This window comes from Trifolium pratense, linkage group LG4, assembly GCF_020283565.1.
Source record: "Trifolium pratense cultivar HEN17-A07 linkage group LG4, ARS_RC_1.1, whole genome shotgun sequence".
NCBI classification, from domain to species: domain Eukaryota; kingdom Viridiplantae; phylum Streptophyta; class Magnoliopsida; order Fabales; family Fabaceae; genus Trifolium; species Trifolium pratense.
In genome coordinates this window covers 39,683,651-39,697,019 of record NC_060062.1, presented here as the reverse complement: position 1 = coordinate 39,697,019, position 13,369 = coordinate 39,683,651, and the positions used below count along the sequence as shown (strand labels likewise).

Genomic DNA, 13,369 nt, shown 5'->3' with positions numbered 1-13,369 from the left:
TATTTTTATTAAGAATGAAAAATATGTCCACATTGAATATCTATCTTAGTAAAAATATGTCTATTAAGTGATGAAATGTCATAAATGAATAAATTACATCATCAAAAAGTGGCATGAAAATGAAATGAGAATTAAAATTCTAAATAAAATAAAAAACGGGTCGATTATTAAAATAGTTTCAAAACTTCATTTTTTTTTTAAATAAAGAGATCAAAAGTGAATTTTAATCTTTTTTTTGTTTCATATATTAATTCGCGATTATCTAATTCATTCCCACCCAACCCTCATATTTTGTAAAATTATCTATGAAACATTTTTTTTATGGTTGATGAGGGAACGTTTTTTTATGATAGTCTACGAAACATTTAACATCCACAACAAACCAATATTATATTGAGAAAATAGGACATGCACTTTACAGTGTCATTCAATATCAACCATGTATTCCGCAAAATCATCTCACTATCTCCACTTTAATGATATGATATGGAGGAATAAATGATTCCTATTGGACGTTCGAATGTATAAAAATATAATATTTGTCTTCTCCATAGACAATATTATCAATAGGACAATTTGATACAAAGAAAAGAGACAACTAAGGAAGGAGTATGGAAATTGCATGATCCTTAACTATCATGATTACCCTTTTGTGGATCTTGGATTCTTCAAAGAAGTTAAAGCTTTGAAGATCCCTTATATGGTTCCTAACATACATCTACTTGCACAAAATGTAAGAACAAGAACATGTTTACAAATGAGAATATAATTTCTCATATTCATAGGAAACTACAATTTAAAAAAATAAATAAAAATCTAAGTTAGTTCCATGTACATCTTTCTACTTACAAACCACAAATGAATTTTGTATGCTAAGTTAAATTGCAAAACAAATAAATATTATAAAAACCAAAACAAAATCACCATTTAGATGGTTCTCAGAAAAACTAATCTATATCCTCACTTTCTTCATTCATGTAAAAAGAGCCTCACAAAGAGAGAACTAATCTCAATCCAATGACCTTATCTAACACAATCAACTGAGGGCACTGTACAATATGCACCTTGCAAACTCCAAACCAAAAAAATTATGTCGATATAATTCCTGATATGCTCAAAATGAAAGAATAGATTAATTTTGATACACTGTCAGTGTAAAAACTTTAACACTATCAACCAATCATAAACTATCATTTATATTACTTTTAAGGTAGATATGATTGAAGTTTTAAAAACATTATTTATCTGACGGTTATGATTGATTGACAGTAAAAAATTTACACTTTCGGTGTGTATCAATTAAATCCATTAAAGAATAGCTTCGGAAACCTCCCATCTTTCTATGTCTACATGTGATGGGATTCCTCATTCGTTTTTTTCTAGAGGAAGGTTCAAATTCCCCTAATTTAAGACCTTTACTGTGTCATATAAAACCATCTAACATAAATCTTGCCTTTATTAGCAATTAATCTCAAGAGATTCATTTTCTTCATCTTCCTTAAGTAACAAGTCTCCGTTTCCGTTATAAAGCCTGACAGATAATGTGCCAGGCGATGAAGGTGTGCCACCTACAACAAAACAAATTGCTGCTCAATAACGGAACACAACAAACTGTTAATCGTAACTAACATATGATCAAATTTTACCATACCTCTAAAAGAATGGCTTCTTTCAAAGTCCTTGGTCAGATGTAACATTATTGTGCCAGAGAGCACGACAATAAAGCCACATATTTCTGACACAATAGTTGAAAAACTTTGGCCATCCCAATCCTGCAAGCATTATTTTGAAATGTAATTAGACTCTTGTAAAATTCATAGACACCGGTAACATCTTATGCATTGACGTAAAATGGCAAAACTTGTTGACAGTACCTTGAACATTATTACGCTGGCGAGTATTGTAAGTGTTGTAAACATGACATAGTATATTGGAGACACGATTGCCGTGTTGAAGGTATCAAGAGCCTGAAATATTATTAGCGAAACATAATTGATTTGGTATTTCAAACAAACTTTATAATGCACAAAACAAATCTGAATTAGAGCCTTGTTTTATTTTTCCATTGAATATAATTGAGGCATCAATTTGAAAAAGAGAAACACACAGACACACATCACAGAATACAATAGATCACTCAGTCAAGGGGGGACGATTCTAGTATCAATAATCTAGCAACATTAATGCTAGTATTTTCATCAATGTCGTAAGAAGGACCCTAGTGTATCTCATAAATGAAATGGTAGCATCTTGTCTTACATGTTCACAAGATATCGACCATTAGATATATATTTTGCAAAACCGTCTATTCATGATACCAGGCACGGACATCGGTTATTGGTGTTAATGTGATGATTATTTTATGGCCAAGGCACAGTGAGGCCTAAAGTTAGGGCAGGCCCAAGAGTGAACAAACCATAAGAGGCCTCATTTGTACAATTTTTGCTAGGTGTCAAATGGAGTTGAGACCATAAAATTAGTGGGCTACGTATCGAGTGGGGGTGGGCTGGGGGCTTAAAGTGAGAGATTGTCTGGCCTTATGTTTGGGCCCACCCTAGTGGTTTATGTTTCTCATCCTGGTGTGTCTATTTTCCTCGGCGCACCAAATACTACAAGTATAAACCAACACTTAGACAGGAACCAGAACAGGAGCCACAAGTATTAACCACCATTTAGACGAGTTTTTGTCGTATTCTCCTTTATAGTTACCGCTCCAACGATTCAACTTTCCCCAAAGTAAAACTCACTTGTTATTACTCCTTAATAGTCTTTTTGTTTTTTCTTGCATGCTGCATATATACGTATCCACCTTAGCTCCCCCATCTCCACAACACTTTTTCCATACTATAGTTCGCATTTCATGGCCTAACATTCACCACTAAAGAATATCACTGGTCTTATCGCTGCCTGTTGAAATTTTACTTTTTATTGATAGGCAATCAGCAACTACAAATCACGGTTCAAGCATTTCTCTATTTCATCCACCCAATTTGAGCCTTGTTTTACATATAGCTGATCTCTACCAATATGCCAGATTAAATCAAGATATACCAGTTCTGAAACCTGCAGTATGATGTGAGAATAGTGTGATCCCCAGTTTTCACCTAGAAATAGTGATGACTCGCATCTTAATGAACATACGATTCATACCCTCTGTCTCAATTGTTAAGAACTCCTAGATTCTATAGGTTCTCTCCACAACTTTCCCTTTGCTGTGCATTTTCCTCAAACTTTACATATCTGGTCTCAAGCATGAATAAAAGTAGAGAGTCGTGATATGTAGTCTATAGAAATAGTGTGGAACTCCATCAAGTACTTTATGACATGAATGAGTGATGCATTGATGTCCACAAGTTCTAGAAATGCACTAAATAATCCATTCGTCACATATTAATGGGTGGTATATCATAAACTAGGACCAGGACAAAAATAAACTACGAGATATATCATAAACTAGGACCAGGACAAAAATAAACTACGAGAAAAAACTTAATAAATATCTAGCATGCATCCATTACAAAAGAAATTTTTCAAAAAGAAAGGTCAACAAATTACATGATAATCCTAAACTATCTTCAATCTTGTTAAGCACAACGGTACCTTCAAGAATTAAAAAAAAATCACAAAAAATAAAACCAATGTGTATTTCTCAAAGGGTTTCTCTGCCCTAACTTCCTTACACGTGCTATGGGATGTGATTGCATTTATGACCTTGCTTCAATATTATCAATTGCAGATCACGGGAAATAGCAGTTTGTTCAAATTTCGCTATGCTATGGCGCTATAGCTGTTATTTAACAGCACTTAGTACTAAATTGCATATCACAGACCAGCAGCGGTCTGTTAAAATTCCGCTACGCCTTAGGATTCTCCTAGATATATAGATTCATTATCCAGCTTTGTTATATTTTCATTTTTGAGCCTCTTATGCTCATTGATACCCTCCTTCCTAGTTTTCTCGTCGTTCTTTAATAAACCATTCTTTTACCCCAAAAAATTGGAGATCCTATAGAATGAGTGGATCGAAATAGAATAGATGGAAAACGTAAAACTGATGAAATGATTTTCTACTTATATACTAACAAATAACAATTGGAAGGAAGGGGCCAGTATGCTAATTAGTCGTCAAGTAACAAACCTTATTAAGATAATTCATTTGCATGACGACGCATATGGCTACAATTAACATGAAAAACCATGTCTGTGGATAAACTAACTGATTATTCCCTTCAAAAGTTAATTTCAAAGAAGTTCCAAGTGCTTTGACACTCATCACCTGCCAAAAAAACAGTAAATTGACAAGCATAAGACACCATGTAGGAAAAAGAAATAAGTGGAATGATATAATATTAGTTAATGGTGTTATAGGAAAAAGAAATAGTTTCATCAAAAGTAACATTTTTTATTTTTATTCTCTTGACATGTGAAAATAATCTTAAAACGACGACTAAATAGAAGAGTGAGCATAAAAGACGGTACTGAGTTTACTTACAGAGAGGGAGCCCATCAACGAACAAATGCCGGTATAAATTAGCACATTGGTATGTCCACATCTTGGTGCAAACTGGAAAACCAGAACGAAGACCAGTACTATTACAGACCCGACATATGCTAGAAATGCTGCATGCAGAGAATACCTGTTAAAGTAGAACCATAATATATGGCAATTGAAAAGGCGAAAAAAAAAGGCGATGAATCCTTACCTGGTTGAGTAGCCATATTCCATATCTGCAGGACAGATGTGATACGTTCCTCTTTAGGAGCATTAATAACAATAATGATAGAACCAGCAATGCACATTATACAGCCTAATATCCCAAGCTTATGTAGCTTCTCTTTCAGAATAATGTCAGCTAAAACAGCACTGAATGATACCATGCAAACATCATCGAAAAAGCATCCGTGTTATCAAAGTTAGAAGTCAATACTATCGTAATTCAATTGAGAAAGAAAACTATGACAAAGAATACCTCACAATAATACTTAATGCACCGAGAGGGGTAACTAGAACAGCAGGAGCAAAAGCATATGCAACAAAGTTTGCAACCTCTCCTACAATCACTGAACAAGATACCATACAAAAACAGATTCTGCAAGTAATCAGATAGACAAAAGGGGAGAAAAAAGTTTGATAATAAACTAAAGGCAAAAACTACATTAGAAGTCCTTTAACAAGTTCTTTATCTTTTTTCGTGTCAAGTTAGTCCTTTATCTTTAGAAATGCTTACACCTTTGAACTGATTTTCATTCTTAATCCACTTACGATACAAACTTGTGTACATGATCATTGAATGATATAATATAAAGAATGTTTCATCACTTAGCATCATAGTTAAACCTCCATTGACGACAAGATGTCACAATCTTAGATAAAAACTAAAAACGATTATGTTAACATACTAACATTCATTATGATGTAATTTAGATGTTATTTTATGAACTGAGGATGTTGTAATATACCTTTTTGAATGATCAAGTAAGACTTTCGGTAACATATATAGATGAAAAATGAAGTTTGGTCAACATTGTTGGCAATTTTAAACATCAATAAATGATTAATTTGACATGAAAATAGGACTAATTTGACACGAAAAAAGATGCATGATCTGTTTGAAACTTTAAATTAATTTAAAGACTAAAAGACTCCCGGTGTAATTTTGCCTATACTAAAATTTGCAGATTCTTATTAACAATCAATCAATCAATAATAATAGTATAATACTACAAGTCTACAACACTAAAGCATATTTGGACTTTGAAGCATTAAATCCAGATACCAATATTCCACCAATCAAAGCAAAACAGCATTAATTCAAACCTAACTAACATGATACATAAACTAACATAGTTTGATTCCTAGTAGGAAGAATTCTTAGCCAAACTTTACTTACCTCACGGCCAAACTCTAGATTACCGGGACCTCATTCCCCTGGGAACCAGAGGGTTAATACAAAATAAAAAAACATCAATTTAAACCTAACTAACAGGATTCAAAAACTCATCTCTATCAATGAGATAACATCCAATTAATTTCATACATTCATTTGATGAAATCAAAATCAACAATGAAGACAAAATCCATCGAAGCAAAACAAAATCTAAAATTATTTAACAAAACAACATAGGAAGAACAAAAAAAAAAGCTTACTTGTGATCATTCCCACCCACCATAGTGGTTCCAATAGATAATAAAACCCACCAACACCTACAAAAACAAAATCATGCATGAGTCACAATCAACACAAACAAGGTCATCTTTCAAAAGATGAAATTGAAATAACAAAAAATACTAACCAGCCCTTACACCAGAAAATGAAGCTGCTCTTCTAAGACCTTGTTTCTTAATGATGAAACTTGACCCAATGAATAAACTTGACATCAATGCTAGAATGAGACCTGTTACATTCTCCTTAGACAGACCCATTTCGAAAAATTGTTACTTTCTTATGAATTTGGATCTCTTCTTCTTCATGGATGAACTCTGAGACAGACAAAGGTTCCTCAGATCATCATCATCATTGCTCGTACCGTACGTTGTCACAATGGAATTTGCTGGAAATGATTGGGTGTGAACACCTCAACTTAATTATCCGTGAGCACGTTTTTGGGCCCCACTTGATTTTTTTAAACAACTATTTTTATTTTTTTATTTTTATTTTTGTCTCAAGTGGCAAGAAATTTCACGCTTAGACCGATTAATTGAAAACTTTATCATTGTCGATGCAGCAGGAACGCTCACTCGCGCTAACAGATACTGTAACAACTAATTGAAATGTTGAATTTATTACGGGACTGATTATTCAGAGCCAGCGGCTACCGAATTTCGTCCCGCAACTAAATGAACAGATGTGAAGGGCGTTGGGTTCTATTATCAGGTCGGACGGGAGGTGAAGGCCATAGGAGAAATTTGCCCTCCTGAAAAGGAAGAAGGGAAAAGGGCGTTGTCTTCTATCTCGACCTGATTTTTGTAGCAAATTCTATTTGTTCTTCGTTGCAGGCATTAAGGTCAATCATTCCGGTTATCTGAGTTTCCGTCAACAATGTCGAAGATGTCCTCATATGCTTTTATATCGGGGGTTGAGGTGGCATATCATAAGGAGTAGCCAGTTTCGATAAAATCGAAACTAAGGAGAAGTCTGAATGAATTGATAATGCATAAATAATATGAAGCACAATCTCCAACTCTTAACCAGTGACATCTTTGCTTGTTCCTGAGTATGATTGGTCCAGTGGTAGAACCTCCGAGTTTACAAGTTGGGATAAGATATTGAAATGAAATCACACTTCCTATAGATTATTTAAGATGAATAAGTGGAATGTCTAAACCTCGAATCCGACTCATTCATATGAAATACAATATCCCTACAATTGAGCTAAATTCAGGGGATTATTTTATTTTGACTAAAAACAACTATTTCTTCAAAAAAGATAGTAGACTCAAGTAGTTAGAACGAATCATTCAAGAAAACTCGAGTTCAATTTTTTGTGATTTTTTTTTTGCCTAGATTTTACTTACCTCACGGCTGAACTTTGTAAATTACAGGGTCCTTTGCCGAAGAACAAGATGATTAATACCAAAAAGAAAACATTTAATTTTTTTGGATATATATATATCTAAAATTATTTAATTACTTTTTTAAAAAATTAGTTTTTTTTGTTTGTTAATTTATTAAATTTTAAAAATGTTCCAAACAAAAAATTTTAAAATGAATTTAAAATAAACTGTAATTGTTTTTTTTTTAAGAAAAAAAATGAAATTGTTTACAAGCATAATTTCAATATAATATATCTTATTATTTCACTTTCAAGTGTGTACGAAACACATAAAATGATAAGATAATGATATCGTACTTTTAATCATATATATACCAAACACATCATAAATATATCCAAAAATAAGAATAAGCTATTTGTGATGTCTTAAATTGAAAGGCATACTTTTTTTTTATTTATGTGTCAATTTTACGTGATATATTTAAAATTTATCGTCTCATCTAAACAAAAATAATAATGAGAACGTGATGAAGCGTATGGCTGCAATGCACGTACAGGGCAAGCTTACCATGTGGAGTGATGCACAAGATTGAACAGCTTGTACACGTGTCATATTCCTGAGCTGGCCAATAAAAAAGTAAGAAGAAGCATATGGGAAATCATTCGATGAAAGACAAATGTAATGTGTAACATGGGGTCAACATTTATTTGTCAGGTCAACATTTATTCGTGTTTTATTATTGTTGGTTGATGTTGATATAACATTCCTCATCAACATCAAGTCCTAGCCCAATCATGTTAGCATTCAATTTTCTTTAAGAAAAATTAATTACTTTTTTATTTTTTCCTTCCATTTTTGGATAGTAAATATGATTGGAATTCAAATTCCGACCTTTTCATTTGCATGGGTGAGTTTTAAACAACTAATGTCTCTTTCATTTAATAATCCTACAACAAAGTTAATTATCTTAAATGGTCAATCCTTAGAGATTCTTTTTATAAAAGACTCACTCATTGACAGACTCATACTGGACGAATAAAATATCAAATATTTCATTTGTTATGCAACATTTTAGTCAATTTGTATCAAATTTCTCGATTTTTTTAATCAAAAACTTCGATAAAAACAAAATAATACCAAACTACCCTACCTTTTTGAAAAAATACCAAACTATCCTACTTTTTGGTGTGAGGGGAACGCTCCATCCGGAGGATAGCGTCCATAGGAAGGACGCGCCATCGGGAAGCTAGCGTTCAGTTCTGGCGTTTTTTGTTTTTTTTTTTTCGGTTTTGAGAATCGGCAATGGGTTTTAACGGTTGCCGGAGGACTAAAAAAAACATGGTTCCATAAATAATTTTTTCATTTTGATAGTTTTTTACAATTTTCGTGTGTTATATATAGAATACGAATTTTGGAATTTTTCCAGACTTAGTGAATAAATAAAATTTATTTGATTCCTCGCCTAAATGGATCCACAGACACACTACGTGTTGGGATGAAAGATTCTTCAAAAAAAAATGATTCGATACAATTTATTCATTTTGGTAGTTTTTTTACAATTTTTGTGGGTTATATACTACGAATTATGAGATTTTTCCAGTCTCAATGAATAATATTTTTTTCTTTTTGATTCCTCACCTAAATGAATCAACAGACACACTATATATGTTGTGATAGAAGATTCTTAAAAAAAAATAGCTCAAAAAACAATTTATTCATTTCGATAGTTTTTTACAACTTTCATGTGTTATAGACTACAAATTTTAGAATTTTTCCGATCTTAGTGAATAAATAAAATTTGTTTGATTCATCATCTAAACGAATCCACATACACACTATACGGGTTAAACTGTTGCATATTATGTCTAAGGGAACGGTTTAAACCCTAAGCAACAGTTAAAAACTGCTGTCAATTCTAAAAAAAATGCCAGAATTAAACGCTAGCTTCCCAATGGCACGTCCTTCCTATAAATGCTGCATTGGGGATGTCGCGTCCTTCCCATGGACGCTATCCTCTAGATGGAGCGTTCACCTCACACCAAAAATTAGGGTAATTTGGTATTTTTTTTCAAAAAAGTAAGACATGTTGGTATTATTTTGTTTTTACGGGAGTATTTTGATAAAAAAATCCAAATTTCTTCTTCCTCACTATCAAGTTGTCACACGAGTTTTAACTTTTAAGGTACTTAGGTATTGTTTGTTTCTAGGAAAAGTGAAGAAATGGAAAATTGGAAGGATTGAAATTTTCTTGATAAACGTGATTCCGTCGTTTGGTATACATGTCAGAGAGGAAAGAAAGTTTTATTTTGGCGGGTCCCACGCCTAAAAACTTTTCTTCCAATGTTGGGCTGAAAACTTGTTTTGGCCTTCTAGTATGATAAAATGACTAAAACACCCTCAGAAACATTTATTTTTTTACTATCATGCCGTGCATATTCTCAGTTTTTCTTCAATTAGGCTTCAGACATGGGTCCCACACCTAAAGACTCTACTCCCTTCGTCCCAAAATATAAACAAAAGTAGGTTAACAAAAATGAATGTATTTGGTCCAAATCTTTAACCAAGTACATCAAGTTTTTTTGACTCATATTTGCTTATATTTTGGGACGGAGGGAGTATGTCACATGGTGTTTCGAAAAACTTATACAGCCATTTTTTTACGCTAGCTATGTAAATATTTTTCTATTTTTAATTAATACAAAGGACATTTATGTCATTTAATAAATGTTTATCTTCCTTTTCTTTCACTTTCTTCTCACTTTCAATCATACCAAACAACTAAATTATCATCTCACTTTACATTCACTTTCTACTCACATTCTTTCCTTCAATAATCTTTCCTTTCACTTTCTTCTCTCATCTAAACAAACCATTAAAGATTCTCTCATTTTTATTCTCTCAAAATCTTCATCATCAACATTATTAAACTTTTTTAAAAGTTTAAATTGGTTGTGTTCAATACATAATTTTTAGTTTTAATAAATTAAAGTATAAATTAAAGACAAAGTCTAACTAGAGTTATCCCCATGTGCTTAAACCAGTTGGTAAAAATATCGCATTTTATATGTAGAAGGTGGGATTCGAACTTTAGACACTCCACTTATTCACCTTTAAGGTCGAATTTCTAACCACTAGGCTATTAGACACAAAAAAAAAAAAATCTAACTAAAGTTTATAAATAGTGACATCTCTTATCTTACAAATTGACTTTGTAATAAAAACTCAATATAAAAATCTAATATAACATCAGAACCTACTGATATCGGTCACCCGCTATTTTTATAGTCTTGCACTAAGCTCTTGAGAGTGTGTATTGGAAAAATTAAATCCCACATAGATTAAAAATAAAGTTGATTCCAATACAAAAATCTCATCTTACAAATTCATTTTATAAGAATGAGTTAATTCTAGTATGTTTATAAAATCTCATCTAGTAATACTTAACGTCAATTTGGATATGAGTTCTGCTCATAGCAATATCATTGCTATTTTTTGTTCTCAAATAATTCTCCACATATTGCAAGATACACCTTAAAGGAAATGGTGGTCTCACAAAATTTAGATCAAATTTTAAAAACTATTATCCTTTTAAGACATTGTTTTAGCATCATCCATTTAGTAATATTGAAAAGAAAACCATGAACATAAGCTATGTAAAATATTTTTGCAGCTAAAAAAAAAGTCAAGGGTATTGTTGATATTATGAAAAGTTTACACAATTTTTTTTTATCTTCTTTATATATAGGTATAGATTTCAATATTCTAGTACTAATTAAATTGCCTTGTTACAATTTTTTTTTATGCAATTGCCTTGTTACATTCTTAAAGCTTAAACTAAACTTTGTAGGATTATATACACTCTTTGAAAATATATTTATATTTCATTTTTAAAAATTTATGTTGGTTTTAATTTGTTAACCGGAGATAATAGACTCGTTCGTGTAGTGAATAATCGTAATAGAGAGAAGATGAAAGACAAATTAAGAAGAATCCATCATTTTTAATTATAAAAATAAAAACAATATTTCAACGATTTCAAAAGTTCTGAAAATACTAGTTCTGTTTTCAAAATTTGTAAAAGAAAATAATGAGAAAACTATTGATTCAATATTTATATTATGTTTTTATTAGTTGAAGTAGAAATTATAACTCTAAAATAGTACGTCCCTTATCATGTTCTCTAGTTTACCTTATAATTAGGGTCACAATATTATGTGATTCAGATTAATCTCTTTGATTGAAAATACTCCTAATAACATTGGTTGTATGTATACAAAAAAAATTGTCATTCATTTGAATGTAATTATCTTACATACTTCATCTATCCCAAAATATAACTAAAAGTTGTCAACAAAAGTATATGTATTTGGTCCAAATTTTTAATTAAATATATCAAGTTTCTTTGACTCATTTTTACTTATATTTTGAAACGGAGGGAGTATATATAAATTAAACGATTATATTTAGTACCGGACGAAACTATGTAACAATTTAATTTGTTCTATTTATTTATTTATTTATGATCTGTGCAATTGGTTCTATTTCTATCTTCAGCAACCAGTTGTATATTCTTCACCAAGTTCTTAGAAAATGATAAAAGTAGTCAAAGTATTTGAAATTATCATATGATTTCTTTTATGAGTATAATTTTTATATTACAGTGTGTTTTAAAAAGTTTACACTAGCTGGCAACACATCACAACTAATTATCTGTGACAAACAGTGTATTCGGCGGATGTACTTATTAAGCACATTAAAAATAGAAATAAAACATAAAGTTAATGTTGATAAAAATAAATTTTTACACTTTCAATGTATTGAATGCATGAATTTCAAGACAAAATTTTCTTTTTTGTATGCTTAACTAGTGCACCAGATGCACTATTTAACATTTTCCTAAAAGTAATTATGATATAAAAATTAAATATTTTTAATGATATAATGATTATAATTGTTAGACAGTGAAAAAAGTCTGTATCCGATAATGTATATGAATTATATATTTTTTTTATCATTACTAGCGGGCCAGGCAAGCGCGTTCCGCGCCTGCCTGTGTCTAACTTATGTCCAATTAAAAAACATATATATATATGTCTTATGTTATGATGAGTTTGTTAATAAAAGATTTTTGCTGCTAAAAAAAAAGATGTGTCTTATGTTATAGTGAGTTTGTTAATAAAAGATTTTTATTGCTACTAAAAAAGATTAAGGGTATTGTTGGTATTATGAAAAATTCATACCAAAACTCATGTATTATATATGGTATAGATTTATATAGTATAGAAGAAAAAACCATAAAAAAATAAAAGAAAAGAGAGGTAGTTAGATGAAGTTAATGACAATTATGGAATAAAAAAAAAGTTATAGAGAAAGTTAAGGGCAATTATGAAATAATAAAAAATCCATCCCAAACTCAAATATCATTTTTATATATTGTTATAGATTACACAAATGGTTTATTTTCATGCTTTACTCTAATAGTAATAATAGAATATATAATTTTCTTTTTCTTGTCTTCTTTCAAAAGCACACTTTTTGTGGCCAGAGAAAATTTAGAAGAAGATTATGTGTGCACTGTGCGTACGATGTTGTTGGAAGAAAACTATATGAGAACAGTGATAAAATCTATGGCAGAATTTCTTTTTGTGTCCTTGTTCTTTTGTGTTTCCTGCCTTTCTAATAATTTTACCCCCCCACTGGAAAAGTAGTAAGTGCGCAAATACTCAATCTAAAAAAATATAGTTCGCTAGTTAAATTGGGAATTTATTCTCACTAGCGAATCTTTTATATTATAAGCTTGTGTACATAAGCAAACTCTAAACCCTAATTTGTTTTTCTTATTTTCCCTCCATTTTATCTTGCAATTTTTATTAA

The 13,369-nt window shown here is 31.1% G+C and overlaps 1 protein-coding gene across 2 annotated transcripts; it reads right to left on the bottom strand.

The window, feature by feature from the left end:
* Window positions 1–938: 938 nt before the first annotated feature.
* On the bottom strand, window positions 939–6,579 carry LOC123924540 (probable magnesium transporter NIPA3). Of its 2 annotated transcripts, none has more exons than XM_045977468.1 (9): window positions 6,295–6,579; window positions 6,149–6,205; window positions 4,971–5,061; window positions 4,704–4,864; window positions 4,493–4,620; window positions 4,139–4,276; window positions 1,875–1,967; window positions 1,652–1,772; window positions 939–1,568 (listed from the first exon to the last, which is right to left on the bottom strand). In XM_045977468.1, the coding sequence occupies exons 1-9, from the start codon at window positions 6,422–6,424 to the stop codon at window positions 1,459–1,461; spliced, it is 1,029 nt and encodes a 342-aa protein (XP_045833424.1). In that variant the 5' UTR covers window positions 6,425–6,579; the 3' UTR covers window positions 939–1,458. The 2 variants fall into 2 exon arrangements, with proteins under 2 accessions (XP_045833424.1, XP_045833425.1); XM_045977469.1 differs by having other exon boundaries at window positions 4,971–5,090; window positions 6,295–6,434.
* Between the last annotated feature and the right edge of the window lie 6,790 nt (window positions 6,580–13,369).